The sequence below is a fragment of the Entelurus aequoreus genome, linkage group LG17 (genome assembly GCF_033978785.1).
Source record: "Entelurus aequoreus isolate RoL-2023_Sb linkage group LG17, RoL_Eaeq_v1.1, whole genome shotgun sequence".
In the NCBI taxonomy this organism is placed as follows: Eukaryota; Metazoa; Chordata; class Actinopteri; order Syngnathiformes; family Syngnathidae; genus Entelurus; species Entelurus aequoreus.
In genome coordinates, this window is record NC_084747.1 from 46,072,019 (window position 1) to 46,086,799 (window position 14,781).

A 14,781-nucleotide genomic window follows, 5' to 3' on the forward strand; every position below is an offset into this window, starting at 1 on the left:
GTTTCAAGAAATGTAATGCAGAGCGCATATCATTATGTCAAGATAATGGCACTAGCATTTACTTCATTTAAGAATATTTTTCAACATATTGAGCCAAAAGGTCTCTTTTGGGTTTTTTTTCTACCAAGAAAAGTGCACTTGTTATTAGTGAGAATATACTTACTTTAAGGTATTTTTGGGTTCATTGAGGTTAGCTAATTTACTTGTTTTGGAAGGTCTTGATACGCCAAATCTTCTTGTTCTATTGGCAGATAATTTTGCTTAGTTCAGATAAAATACCCCTAATTTTTTATTTTATTTTTTCTTGTTTTTGAATACTGACTTTTAGCAGTGTACTCGACGGTAATATTAAGAAACCCTGGCGGTTATTTGCTTTTCAAGACCACGCACCCAGGGACTATAGTAGATTTGGCGACTTATTGACTAGAATATGTTAGTTGGATTATTTACAGTAGAGACAAAACCTATGACACATCACAAGATACAATATCCCCGTAAAAATAACTATTTTTTTTTTAAAAAAAAAGAAAGACTTTATCTCACTTCATCAGAAATGTGGTCTTTGTCCTCTAGCTGCAGCATGGCCCAGGATGTAAGACGCTCCATCACACACTCTACCTCTGCAGCCGGCAACCTCCTCAGCACCACAATGCACTCTTCGCTCTTAAAACAACAAACAAAAAAAGCAAACCATCACATTGTTAGTAGGGGTGTAACGGCACACAAAAGTTTCGGTTCGGTACGTACCTCGGTTTAGAGGTCACGGTTCGGTTCATTTTCGGTACAGTAAGAAAACAACAAAATATAAATTTTTTGGTTATTTATTTACCAAATTTGTAAACAATGGCTTTATCCTTTTAACATTGGGAACACTATAATAATTCTGTCCACGTTAATCAACATTAAACTGCCTCAAGTTGTTGCTCAGATTAAATAAAATGACTAAACTTTTCTTCTACATATACATAAAAAGTGCAACATTAAACAGTTTCAAGTCAAATCATCATGCTTAATTTATTACAGCATTTGGGAAGCCTGTAGTTGATTTTTATTATGTAAATGTTATATTTTTATCAACATGTGATAGCAGGGACCCTGCCATTCAAAACTAGGCTGCTGCATTACTAATGATTAATGTAACCATAGCTGAAAAAAATGGTACAATAGCAATAGGAGAGACTATTCATCCCTGAACACCATGGAGTTCATGTAGGCTTAATGATGCACTTACATTATTATATCAACTATCAGAGACAGAAACTCTTCATTCAACATAATGTCCTTTTTTGCTGCTTCAACACAGAAAAGGTAAAGTGAAATAACAGACAGACAGGGCTTTGCTGTCCGTAACACACACACACACACACACACACACTCACACACACACACATGCACTGCACTGCTGATTGGCTGTTACCGCTCTGTTTGTAACCAATCAGATGGTTGTGTGGGTGGGACAATGCTGGGTGCTGTGTAGAGTACTGACAAGAGACAGAGGCAGAAGGAAGCGGAGGCGGCTACTTAATATGTTCGTGTGGAAACTCGTTCGGTACACCTACGAACTGAACCGAAACCCCCGTACCGAAACGGTTCAATACAAATACACGTACCGTTACACTCCTAATTGTTATACAGCATTTTTCATTTCTTCACAAGTGAGACACATACCGTGCCCTGGCCTATCAGCCGGAGGAGATACAAGTAGTGGATCTCCGACGTTGGAAGTCTGTACGCTCGGGCCAAAGTGAGGGCGTCGTCAAGGCACGTCGGAACGTCTTGCTTTAGTATGTATCTAACTAATGTCTGCAAAGACATCCCAGTTTAAAGGTGGAAATGTTATGGTTAATGCATCAGAGATGAATTACAGTAATATTTTACCTTAATTTGACCTATGTTTGAGTGGTTGTAGTTGCGGATGCCATAGCCACGGAGAAGTTTGCGGATTTCCATCAGGCGGTAGCTCTCCTTTAAAAGCTCCTGTCTTTGAGAGCAAAAGAACACAAAAAAATCATAGAAAAATGACAAATATAAGAGAATGGGACAGTTTCACTTGACTTACTTAGGTCCATCCATCTCCAGGTATTGCTGAACCAGCTTTTCCACCACATTACTCCAGGGGAAGACAGCTTTCTGCATGATCTCCAGCACCGCATCCACCATCAGCTGCAGGGAATCGTCAACAAGGTTGAATATTTCACGAATATTGCAACACATTTTGCGGTTTCGGCATTCGTGCCCCACAATAATTGCATTTTTTTTTTTAGCGGTAACTTAATAGTAGCTTAATAGAATGTGGTTGGGCGCGGTCTCAAAAGTCAATTCAATATTTTAGAGAAGAAAGATGATGGGGCGCCGTGGCGCGGTTGGGAGAGTGGCCGTGCCAGCAACCTGAGGGTTCCTGGTTCGATCCCCACCTTCTACCAACCTAGTCACGTCCGTGGTGACCTTGAGCAAGACACTTCACCGTTGCTACTGATTGGTCGTGGTAATCGCCTTGCATGGCAGCTTCCGCCATCAGTGTGTGAATGTGTGTGTGAATGGGTGAATGTGGAAATAGTGTCAAAGCGCTTTGACTACCTTGAAGGGAGAAAAGCGCTATTCAAGTATAACCCATTTACCATTTACAAAATGTTGTAAAACTGCATTTTGCGCAAGTGTATGGTCACTACTGCCTAGTTTCTCTTGTTATATTCTTATTTTACTGTTATATTTGTATTCTCATTGTTGCTTTTTATTTGTATTCTTATTGTAATATTTTTCTATTCTGTTTCCATTTACACCCCCATTATTTACTTTTGAAATTCGATCTCAATTCTGTACACTGCTGCTGGAATTTTAATTTTCCTGAGGTAACTCTCCTGAAGGAATCATTAAAGTACTATCTATCTATCTATCCAAACAGCAGCTTGGAATTTGGGACATGCTCTCCCTGAGAGAGACTATGAGAGGTTGAGGTGGGGGGGCAGGGGTTAGCGTGGGGGGTTTATATTGTAGCGTCCCGGAAGAGTTAGTACTACAAGGGATTCTGGGTATTTGTTCTGTTGTGTTTATGTTGTGTTACGGTGCGGATGTTCTCACGAAATGTGTTTGTCATTCTTGTTTGGTGTGGGTTCACAGTGTGACGCATATTTGTAACAATGTTAAAGTTGTTTATACGGACACCCTCAGTGTGACCTGTATGGCTGTTGAACAAGTATGTCTTGCATCAATTTGTAATGAGTAAAGCTGTAGATATTATGTGACTGGGATGGCATGCACGTAAAGGAAGTGCCTTGAAGGTTTATTATCTCTCTGTACCTCTCCCTACGTCCGTGTACACAGCGGCGTTTAAAAACGTCATACATTTTACTTTTAAAAACCAATACCGATAATAACGAAACCGATACCGATAATTTCCGATATTACATTTTAAAGCATTTATCGGCAGCCCGATATTATCGGACATCCCTAACTTTGACGCATATTATTTCTAGGCTTGATGATGATGTGGCAGGCTTGGCCTTGAGTTTGACACATGTGGTTTAATAATAATAATAATGGATTAGATTTATATCGCGCTTTTTCTATTGTTAGATACTCAAAGCGCTCACAGAGAAGTGGGAACCCATCATTCATTCACACCTGGTGGTGGTAAGCTACATTTGTAGCCACAGCTGCCCTGGGGTAGACTGACGGAAGCGAGGCTGCCAGTTTGCGCCTACGGCCCCTCCGACCACCACCTACCATTCATTCATCATTAATTTCACCGGTGTGAGCGGCACCGGGGGCAAAGGGTGAAGTGTCCTGCCCAAGGACACAACGGCAGCGATTTTTTGGATGGTAAGAGGCGGGGAGCGAACCTGCAACCCTCAGGTTTCTGGCACGGTTGCTCTACCCACTACGCCACGCCGTCCCAATTTGGAATATCAAAAACATTAATTTTTTAGTTTTTTTATGGGTGCATACATTATTTGTGTTTTTTGTTTTTTTTGCTGTTGGCTCCCTTAAAATGTCTTTGGACAAACGATAACAGTTTAAAATGACCGTGATGCGAATTTTTGTTGGCTGTCAATGGGTTTGTTCGTTGTTTGTTAGAATCAAGCTAGCAGCATAAGTTTCAACTCTTCTACAGTATGGTTTAATTGCTTATTTTAGTTTATACTAACTATGGCTGCAACAACTAATCGATTAAATCGATTAAAATCGATTATAAAAATAGTTGCCGATTAATTTAGTCATCGATTCGTTGGATCTATGCTATGCGCATGCGCAGAGGCTTTAAAAAAAAATTAAAAACTTTTTTTTTTTTTTCTTCAAATAAATAAAAAAAAATTAAAAAAATGTTTTTTTTTTTTTTTCTTCAAATAAATCTTTATTTATAAACTGCAACATTTACAAACAGCTGAGAAACAATAATCAAAATAAGTATGGTGCCAGTATGCTGGTTTTTTTCAATAAAATACTGGAAAGGATAAAAATGTAGTTTGTCTCTTTTATCTGATTATTAATCGATTATACGAAGTAATAATCGACAGATTAATCAATTATCAAATTAATCGTTAGTTGCAGCCCTAGTTTATACCAAACCATATTGTTGATTTAACATACTTCTTGCATGTTTTTGCATGTACTTTCTTCTTACAGTAACTTCATTGTAGAGACTATCAATAAACAACCTCAAGCCGAACATTTTTTCATCTCTAAATTAAAGGACCGTTTAACTTTATGCCAAACATAATACCAACATTCAGGAGAGCAAAATACTTGTTTGAAAACTTGCTTACATCCGTATCAGCCATGCATCCCAGGACAGCCACTGCTTTGGCTTCCCATTCTGTAAAAAGTGTTGTGGTTTGAGAGCTGCAACGTTCTAGTAGTTCCTAGTGACAAAAAAATATGGATTAAAATGACTTGGATGATTTCACATTCTTGACTGTACTGGTGATTTTTCGTTTTACCTTTATATACTGTAGGAGTAGCTCATCCAAAGAAATGTGATGCTCCTCAGCATAAGGCAAGATGTTGTTCTTTACGGTGGCTGAGATCAGCTCAGGAGCCGCCACTTTGTCCAGCATTAGGGAAGCAACGCTGCGTATATTTCCCTTGTATGGGTTGAACACATGGTAACAAATTACAAACATTTCCACAGCAGAAAGCACAATACATTTTTCTAAAAAAAATACTTAAGTTCCAAAAAGGCCAGTCTAATCAGAGAATTAAGGCAATGTGGTTTACAACTAGGCCTGTTAGACAATTAGTCTATTGTTAAGAAATCAGGTAAAATGGAGGTGCAGTATTTAGTCTCAACTAATGTGCTGTGTGCTCAACATGAGGTCAGCTAAAGCAGTTGTTTTCTAATTGTTGGGCCGCGAGTGCCCCCTGGAGTTTTGCCAATAAATATCTTTCTCAGCTGTGGTCTGTATGGGCCGTAGCGCTACTCAGTTGTAATACACTATTCCACAACTTGTGGCAGTAATGACAAAATCAAACAAACAGAAGAAGTCTGGAGCTAAAGTCATAGAGAAGTTAATTAAGCGCAAACTTACGACTTAAGTAGTGAAGCTGTATTTTCATTTGTGTTGGCAGTTTATTTAAATATATTTATTTAAATTTAAGTCTATTTATTGTAGTAAAACACATGTATATACATTTCATCAGTTATTTATAGGGATGTCCGATAATATCGGACTGCCGAAATTATCGGCCGATAAATGCTTTAAAATGTAATATCGGAAATTATCGGTATCGGTTTCAAAAAGCAAAACTTATGACTTTTTAAAACGCCGCTGTGTACACGGACGTAGAGAGAAGTACCGAGCGCCAATAAACCTTAAAGGCACTGCCTTTGCGTGCCGGCCCAGTCACATAATATCTACGGCTTTACACACACACACACACGAGGGAATGTAATGTATACTTGATCAACAGCCATACAGGACACACTGAGGGTCAACGTATAAACAACTTTAACACTGTTACAAATATGCGCCACACTGTGAACCCACACCAAACAAGAATGACAAACACATTTCGGGAGAACATCCGCACCGTAACACAACAGAACAAATACCCAGAACCCCTTGCAGCACTAACTCTTCCGGGACGCTACAATATACACTCCCCCCTACCCCCCCCTCCCCTCACTTTTTTTTCTATAACTTCAGTTGATTGATTTTGGAAAACCTTGTTACATTGTTTAATGCATCCAGCGGGGCATCACAACAAAATTAGGCATAATGATGTGTTAATTCCACAACTGTATATATCTGTATCGGTTGATATCGGTATCGGTAATTAAGAGTTGGACAGTATCGGAATATCGGATATCGGCAAAAAAGCCATTATCGGACATCTCTAGTTATTTATGAATCTATTTGGTTAGTACATATTGTCCTAATTAGCCTGACCTAGGCCTAAGGTTTACTGAATGTGTTTAATGAATACTCTTTGCGATAACACATGGTTCCGTATCATTTGACAAGGTTGTAAACTGTAAGTAGTTTAGATAAAATTATTGAATATAATTGAAATCAAGAGTAAGATTATTAATTGAGGGTTAATATTTACCGTATTTTTCGGACTATAAGTCGCAGTTTTTTTCATAGTTTGGGTGCGACTTATACTCAGGAGCGACTTATGTGTGAAATTATTAACACATTAGCGTAAAATATCAAATAATATTATTTAGCTCATTCACGTAAGAGACTAGACGTATAAGATTTCATGGGATTTAGCGATTAGGAGTGACAGATTGTTTGGTAAACGTATAGCATGTTCTATATGTTATAGTTATTTGAATGACTCTTACCATAATATGTTACGTTAACATACCAGGCACGTTCTCAGTTGGTTATTTATGCCTCATATAACGTACACTTATTCAGCCTGTTGTTCACTATTCTTTATTTATTTTAAATTGCCTTTCAAATGTCTATTCTTGGTGTTGGATTTTATCAAATAAATTTCCCCAAAAAATGCGACTTATACTCCAGTCCGACTTACATATGTTTTTTCCCTTCTTTATTATGCATTTGCGGCCGGTGCGATTTATACTCCGGAGCGACTTATACTCCGAAAAATACGGTAAGTGGGCCCGGGCCTTTCTGCAGTGTAAAAAAGGGGTCAAAAAAGTAAAAAAATGGTTAAGAACTCTTGAGCTAAGGCACGTTTCATTTCATTTTAATTTATTTATTTATTTCAGGCAATGATATAAAAAATAATTTTAAAAAAAAGTACAAAGTTGACAACACATAATAATATAAATGAATATAGTGTAAAAGGTAATGTATAGTATGTAATGCATGATTGTCCACTTTTGCCTGCTAGGGAGTGGAATATAGATAATTTATTTAATCCCACCCCCAATTCTCCATTCAGTGATTATTCCCATGAGTTTCACTGTTACTTTGTTTAAGGATTATAATTGCCGTTGAGCCAATATAAAAAAAAACATACCTTCTCAAAGACTGAAATTGAAAGCCTGCAGTTATATTTCTTATGCAGGTCAAGCAACTGACGCAAGTTTGACACCAGAGTCCTGAGGTTTTTCACCTCTTCTGCACCTTCATTGGCATCCTTTGAGAAAGGACGAGACACACCAAATAGATCACATTTTGCTCTTGCGTAATGACTGTTGTACCTAAATTGAACAAAAATAAAACATTAAACAACAATTTACAGATCTCATCCATGACCATAAAGATGGCAGTCCGAGCTGTGCCAGGTCTAGTCCGTTCTGGGGCCAAGCGCCCTGGAAAAAAAAAATATAGCACTATAAACATCCCTCAAGCGCAGAAAGATATTTACATCACAAATTGTTCCTCTACCTTTTCTGTCAACTCCAGATTGCGAGCTTTCTGCTCTATCCATCTGGCCAAGATTTTCTGTAGCAGGCAAGGGCAGGTTGAATGTTTATTTACATACTATATTAATACTGATTGTGTTTTTCAGCACGAGAAAGGACCCCCACCTGTCCTGCTGGCAGCACTCTTCTCACAAAAGGCAAAAACACCGACCGAAACCAAGGACAAAGATCTTGGGACGGTAGTTCCTCTGGAATGGCGCTGAGGACGGCCAGCAGGCTGCTCTCATTGAACGAACCTGCAATCTGGCCCTTTAAAAAAAAAACATTAACATTACACCATTGACACCTGTGGAGGATGCATATATGTTTAAGAGTTCTTTCTTTTTACATAGCCATGTTTAGAGTACCTAGTACTTTTCCTTTGTATATTATACTAGTTTCTCTTGTGTTCAGAGGTCTGTTTTGTGTCTTAACCTTGGAATGTTAAACAATTTATCCAAATATGTTGGCCTGTTCTTTCACCTTCGTCATTATCTTCCTCTGTATGCTCCACTTACCCTATATAAAAGTCTTTTTGAACCACATCTAAACTACTGTAATGTCATCTGGTGTAACACCTTCCCTACCTACCTTCACAAATTAGAATCCATGCAAAAGAAAATCATACGGGCCCTGTCATGGTCCAAGTTTAATGCCCCCACTCGACATATATTTCATAATTATCATCTTTTAAGACTGACAGAGTTCAATATTTATCAAAATGCTTGTTTAACCTATCAAGTCATCCACAGGCTGAATCTTAGGCTCTGTAGCTTGGTTCCTATCTACCATCCCCAGCATGCCCACAACACTCGTAACTTAGATCTGATATCAGGTAAATATCGTCTACTGGCTTGTACCGATCGAAGTGTTGTATGCAGGGGACCTAAGACTTGGAACCGGCTTAATGAGAGCCTCAAGATGCTGTATCCATTCTCCAACTTCAAAAAGAAACTGAAAACTTACCTATTAACCACCTATCTCTAATGCCTCATGTGGGGTTGACTACTGTTGGGTTTTGCATGGTCGAATGAATGTATGTGTGTATGTGTATGCGTGCTTTAGTATTATTATCTTGTGTTTATCATATAGTGTTGTTGTTGTTTTTTTGTTGTTGTTGTGCTTGCTACCATTTTTCATCATTCCATGTATATACTGTCCTCTGGATCCCCTGTCAAAAGCTTCTTTTAGCTTATTTGGGGGACCTTTTCACTTACCAATATCTTTAAATGATATTCACTACTATTGTAATTGTTCTATGGTATTGTGAATAAACTTGAAACATGTGAAGACCTCCCCCCTGGTTCCTTATCAGTGTTGCGAGGGGGAGATGGGGGTTTCCTTTGTGTGCAAAGGAGTTGGCTTTTCCGTTGGAATGCCAGATCAACTAGAGTAGCCGATATGAATGTATTGGTTAAGCTGATCTCCTGAAAATTTCAGTAAAACTTGAAAATATTCCAATTCTGTCTTGATGGTCCTTCTTACTCAGCATGTATGTCATTGAAAGAACTTGGGATTGACCAGTAACTTAGATTCCCTGGGAGGAAGAGCTGGTCGACGCAACACCCCTCACAGACATTTTGGAGTGACTGCAAGTATGTTACTTTACAACTTACTTTTACAAATGATACGTTTTTGGTTACCTATAGCAAGGAAATCGTTCACATCAGTAAGGGTTCGTCTTTTTTCTTTATATGAATGTACTGTACGTTTCTTTATTTAATGCAAATGCTCCAATTAACTATTTAGTGAAAACATTCTGCCATATTTGCAGTGTGTGTTGTCTACAAAAACGAGCAATCATTAGTCTTGGGTAAAACAACAGCTGTGGCTGTAGGTAACATCCTAATGTAGTTTTGTATGAACGCTACAAGAAGGTAGTAGTAGTTTGAATCCGTGTATTATTCGTTCATTCATTCATTTTTCAATATAAAACCAAAACTAAAAAAAAAACAAATGTCAAGTCGTTTTTTCAAGACTCAAAACAAAAAAAACGAATAACTAATCGCTTTTCAAATGTCTTATTTTGTGCACATTTTGAAAATGGACAAAACAAATAACCGGTATAATATAATTCACTTCACTTCACTTCTTGATACCTCATATCGCAGCCAAAGGAACTGTGCACCCCTCAAGTCTCCATCTCTTAGGTGGGTCAAAATGTCTCCAAGCACGTCTGTGCAGTTCAGGAATTCTATCCAGGCGATGCCGCTGCGTATAGGAGAAAAAAAAAAATACAACAATCGCATCAAATATATTAAAATTGCTAACACTCTGCAAATAGAGCAGTGGTTCTTAACCTGGGTTTGATCAAACCCTAGGGGTTCGGTGAGTCGGGCTCAGGGGTTCGGGGTAGGTCAAGACACACCCGACTCATCGTGTAAATAAAAACTTCTCCCTATCGGCGTATTACGGATACGGCAACAGCAGAAGTCAGACTGATTTGCAGGTGTGTAATTTGTTGTGAGTTTCTGCACTGTGTTGGTTTTGTTGTTTGAACAAGGTGATGTTCATGCACGGTTCATTTTGTGCACCAGTAAAAAACATGGTAACACTTTAGTATGGGGAACATATTCACCATTAATTAGTTGCTTATTAACATGCAAATTAGTAACATATTGGCTCTTAACTAGTCATTATTAAGTACTTATTAATGCCTTATTCTGCATGGCCTTATTATAACCCTAACCCTCTAACCCTGGCCCTAACCCTCAAACCCTAACTGTCAGGTTCAAACACTGATGACATATATTAAACAAGACAAGAAGCAAAGATTCAAACAGAGGCAGAATTCAAATTTGGACTCAATTGAGGAGAGACGCCGTCGACCTGTAACCTCTTACAGTGTCACCCACGCTCTGGCGAAAGATTGTACACCACCTCTTTTTATTTGGACTTTAACTGTTTACATAACAACATCTGTTTCTAAAGGAGTATGCAAACAGCCATTGTTTTCGGCCACATTAACACAAAAGAAAAAGATGCCTCTGGCTTGGGCTAGCCCTGGATTCAGCTTGAGCAGGTCTTTGATGACAATAGATAACCCCACTCCCGTCTCCTCCCATCGTACACAATGGAATTTTCCAAGCCTTTGCTTGGTGCAACAAAGACAGCATCTTGTCAGTTCATTGGGAACTCAGAGAACGGAAAGTTTTTTGATAATTTACATACAATTTTTCTGACACTAAACCTAACCAAATAACTCTAAATTAAGTCTTTGTTACTTAGAATATGTTCCCCTAGTGTCCAAAACACTCTAAATTAAGTCTTTGTTACTTAGAATATGTTCCCCATACTAAAGTGTTACCAAAAACATATAACTTTGTCTTGAATTTGAAAAAAAAACAAAATTTTATTTTTCATTAAAGAAGGGTTCGGTGAATGCGCATATGAAACTGGTGGGGTTCGGTACCTCCAACCAGGTTAAGAACCACTAAAATAGAGTAAAGACCTTACTTGAATTTTTCCTGTCCGTAAAGGCTGCAGAACATTCCCAGCTTGGCCAAAGCCTCCTGGATCTGCAAGGACGAGTACTCGGTGGCAGCGTAGTTGAGCATCTTCGCCGCGTTCTCAAAGGTGGGCCACGGAGCCGTGAGGCAATATTCCACCACATAGTGCTCATCCTAGACCACATGATCATTGAAAGACTCCACAAATCATTTTTCCGTGAGCGTTTTCTTTTGAAACGATGCTTACTGCTATCTTCTTCAAGTTGATCTCAGCCTCCTCCACCAGCTCTGACCACACGTCCTGTCCGTAGCCGCCCACCGACGCCGAGGCCAGCTGCTCCAGCACAAAGTCCAGCTTCACCTTGTAGACAAGCTGAGCAAAAAAACAGGAAAACAAACCACGCTTGGTTAGTAATAAAATAGTGTAAATGCTCTAATTAACATCTCAAATAAATGATTTCTATTAAACTCTCGGTCAAAAATCATTTCCATGAATGGCTTCGGCTGTGGGCAACCTCCGAATGTAGTTGTGTTAGTTATTTTAATCCACAAGACGGCAGCAGCAGCATGTAAAGTATATTTCAGAAAATGTGATGTGCCTTTAAAACGTCGCTACTCAGCGTGTTACACTTGCCATAATATTGTTTACAATGAACAGTTTGCTTCTAACTAGAGATGTCCGATAATGGCTTTTTTGCTGATATCCGATATTCCGATATTGTCCAATTCTTAATTACCGATTCCGATATCAACCGATACCGATATATACAGTCGTGGAATTAACACATTATTATGCCTAATTTTGTTGTGGTGCCCCGCTGGATGCATTAAACAATGTAACAAGGTTTTCCAAAATAAATCAACTCAGGTTATGGAAAAAAAATGCCAACATGGCACTGCCATATTTATTATTGAAGTCACAAAGTGCTTCTTTTTTTTTTAACGTACCTCAAAACAGCAGCTTGGAATTGGGACATGCGGGGGGCGGGGTTGAGGTGGGGGGGTAGGGGTAGCGGGGGTTGTATATTGTAGCGTCCCGGAAGAGTTAGTGCTGCAAGGGGTTCTGGGTATTTGTTCTATTGTGTTTATGTTGTGTTACGGTGCGGATGTTCTCCCGAAATGTGTTTGTCATTCTTGTTTGATGTGGTTTCACAGGGTGGCGCATATTTGTAACAGTGTTAAAGTTGTTTATACGGCTACCCTCAGTGTGACCTGTATGGCTGTTGACCAAGTATGCCTTCCATTCACTTGTGTGTGTGAAAAGCCGTAGATGTTATGTGACTGGGCCGGCAAGCAAAGGCAGTGCCTTTAAGGGACGCCTCCAATATTGTTGTCTGGGTGGAAATCGGGAGAAATTCGGGAGAATGGTTGCCCCGGGAGATTTTCGGGAGGGGCACCGATATCCTGGAGTCTCCCGGGAAAATCGGGAGGGTTGGCAAGTATGACTGGGAGACGCAACTGCTCTGTATTTCTCCCTACGTTCGTGTACCACTCCATACAGCGGCGTTTTAAAAAGTCATAAATTTTACTTTTTGAAACTGATACCGATAATTTCCGATATTACATTTTAAAGCATTTATCGGCCGATAATATCGGACATCTCTACTTCTAACCGATATTACAACATTGGTTCTGTTGCTGCCATGTTGGGCGATAAACTAGTGCATAAATGACAATGTTGTGAGAGAAAGCCATGTTTTCCCTTTCACTTTCTTAAGCCCGCAAAATCATTATTAAAGTAAAAGAAAATTTAAGTTGTTATTTATGATGTTTTCCCATTCAGGGAATAAGCATTTCTCCCAGTCTGTGGAACGCTCTCCCTGACCACCTGAGGGCACCACAGACTGTGGATGATTTTAAAAAAGTCTTAAAAGCCCTTCATTTTAGATATATGCATACCTGTTATAGCTATTTGGCTATTCTAGTTTTTATTTTTATTTATTATCTTTTTATTTATTTTATTTTGTAATACACTGTAGCACTTTGAGATTGTTTACACAATATAAAGTGCTTTTTACAAATAAAATCTATTATCATTATAGTTTAGATGAATAAATGCTCTGGCTATAATTTGAGGCTTCAAACAGTGGTACCTAAGTAAAAAGTTTGGGTGTCTAAATAAGATTGATTAGATTTGTAATATATCTCATCGAAAAAATTGCTTTGGTTTTCGATTACATTCTGGTCTGTCAGACCTTTTGGAAAATATAACTAACAACAACCAAGGTACCACAGTATATAACAGACCTTTACAACACACTGTGAACTGTGAACCTATTTTACACTCAATGATCCATAGCAAAAGGAACACAAACATACTTCTAAATCCAGCTCGAAGGCAATGGCAAACCTTTCGGCCTCTTCAAATTTGTGTTTGTGTAGAAGTCGACTAAGCCTGAGAAAAAGTCACAATCCCATTAATGACAACAATAAACATCAGTTTAAATATACAGCATGGAGTCAGTATGACCAACCTGCTCTCAGGTAAAGCCTCAGTCAGGCATCGGACGACGACAGACGATACACACTCTTCCTGACTGAATCGGAGAACAATTTATTAGGTTTACCTTTTAGTTACTGACTGAATACAGTAACAGAAAAAAAACAACACACCTTTCTGAGACTGTACAAATCCCCTCCGCGAAATAAATGGTGTCCTGCAATTAAAGGCATTGCTTATTACAATGTGAAGACATTTAATGTGCCGCAACACAAATCATTAACAGTGGAAGTATATGAATGTTCTCATTCATCCACGTCTTGTAATCTCCGAGGATTCATCCCTGGACAAGTCGCCACCTCATCACAGGGCCGAAAAGATAGACAGACAACATTCATTGTTCCATTGTACCTGCTGCAAACTGCTCACCATGGTTATTTTAGTGTGGACCAGGCAGGAGACTGAGAAGACATCCAGGCGGTAGCAAACTGTCATCAAAGGCAAACATCGAATCAGTAGCGAATTGTTCTGGAAAAAAGAAAACATTTATAGATGAAGTTTATTTCTCGCCGAGCTACAGTACAGTGCTTTGCTACCTGACTCTTTTCTTGCTTCTCCAACGTAATCATCTTCACGCCGTCCTCCACTTGACTGGAAAAAACAGCAACAATGAGTGAACGTGGTAACAACCACAGTGGATGGCTTTACAGCTGCTTCATAATAATTAGGGCCGCAGCTACACTGCAAAAAGTCAGTGTTCAAAAACAAGGAAAAAATACAAAAATTAGGGGTATTTTATTTGAACTAAGCAAAATTATCTGCCAATAGAACAAGAAAATTCGGCTTGTCAAGACTTTCCAAAACAAGTACAATTAGCTAACCTCAATGAACCCAAAAATACCTTAAAATAAGTATATTCTCACTAATAACAAGTGCACTTTTCTTGGTAGAAAAAAAAGAGACCTTTTTGCTCAATATGTTGAAAAATATTCTTAAATTAAGTAAATGCTAGTGCCATTATCTTGACATAATGATATGCGCTCGGCATCATGATTTGTTTTTTCATGCTT

At 38.7% G+C, this 14,781-nt stretch overlaps 1 protein-coding gene across 3 annotated transcripts in view; it reads right to left on the reverse strand.

The window, feature by feature from the left end:
• Window positions 1-14,781, reverse strand: part of kntc1 (kinetochore associated 1) — an 80,061-nt gene that overhangs the window by 54,934 nt on the left and 10,346 nt on the right. For all 3 annotated transcript variants that reach the window (XM_062025784.1, XM_062025783.1, XM_062025785.1), the window contains exons 11-28: window positions 14,308-14,362; window positions 14,141-14,239; window positions 13,885-13,928; window positions 13,746-13,808; window positions 13,591-13,666; window positions 11,519-11,644; window positions 11,279-11,445; window positions 9,922-10,033; window positions 7,949-8,092; window positions 7,806-7,862; window positions 7,658-7,729; window positions 7,435-7,554; window positions 4,938-5,081; window positions 4,764-4,859; window positions 2,060-2,163; window positions 1,879-1,981; window positions 1,669-1,803; window positions 544-663 (exon numbers count right to left, since the gene is read on the reverse strand). In XM_062025784.1, coding sequence (XP_061881768.1) covers window positions 544-663; window positions 1,669-1,803; window positions 1,879-1,981; window positions 2,060-2,163; window positions 4,764-4,859; window positions 4,938-5,081; window positions 7,435-7,554; window positions 7,658-7,729; window positions 7,806-7,862; window positions 7,949-8,092; window positions 9,922-10,033; window positions 11,279-11,445; window positions 11,519-11,644; window positions 13,591-13,666; window positions 13,746-13,808; window positions 13,885-13,928; window positions 14,141-14,239; window positions 14,308-14,362 — 1,837 coding nt within the window. The remainder of the gene's footprint in view (window positions 1-543; window positions 664-1,668; window positions 1,804-1,878; window positions 1,982-2,059; window positions 2,164-4,763; window positions 4,860-4,937; window positions 5,082-7,434; window positions 7,555-7,657; window positions 7,730-7,805; window positions 7,863-7,948; window positions 8,093-9,921; window positions 10,034-11,278; window positions 11,446-11,518; window positions 11,645-13,590; window positions 13,667-13,745; window positions 13,809-13,884; window positions 13,929-14,140; window positions 14,240-14,307; window positions 14,363-14,781) is intronic.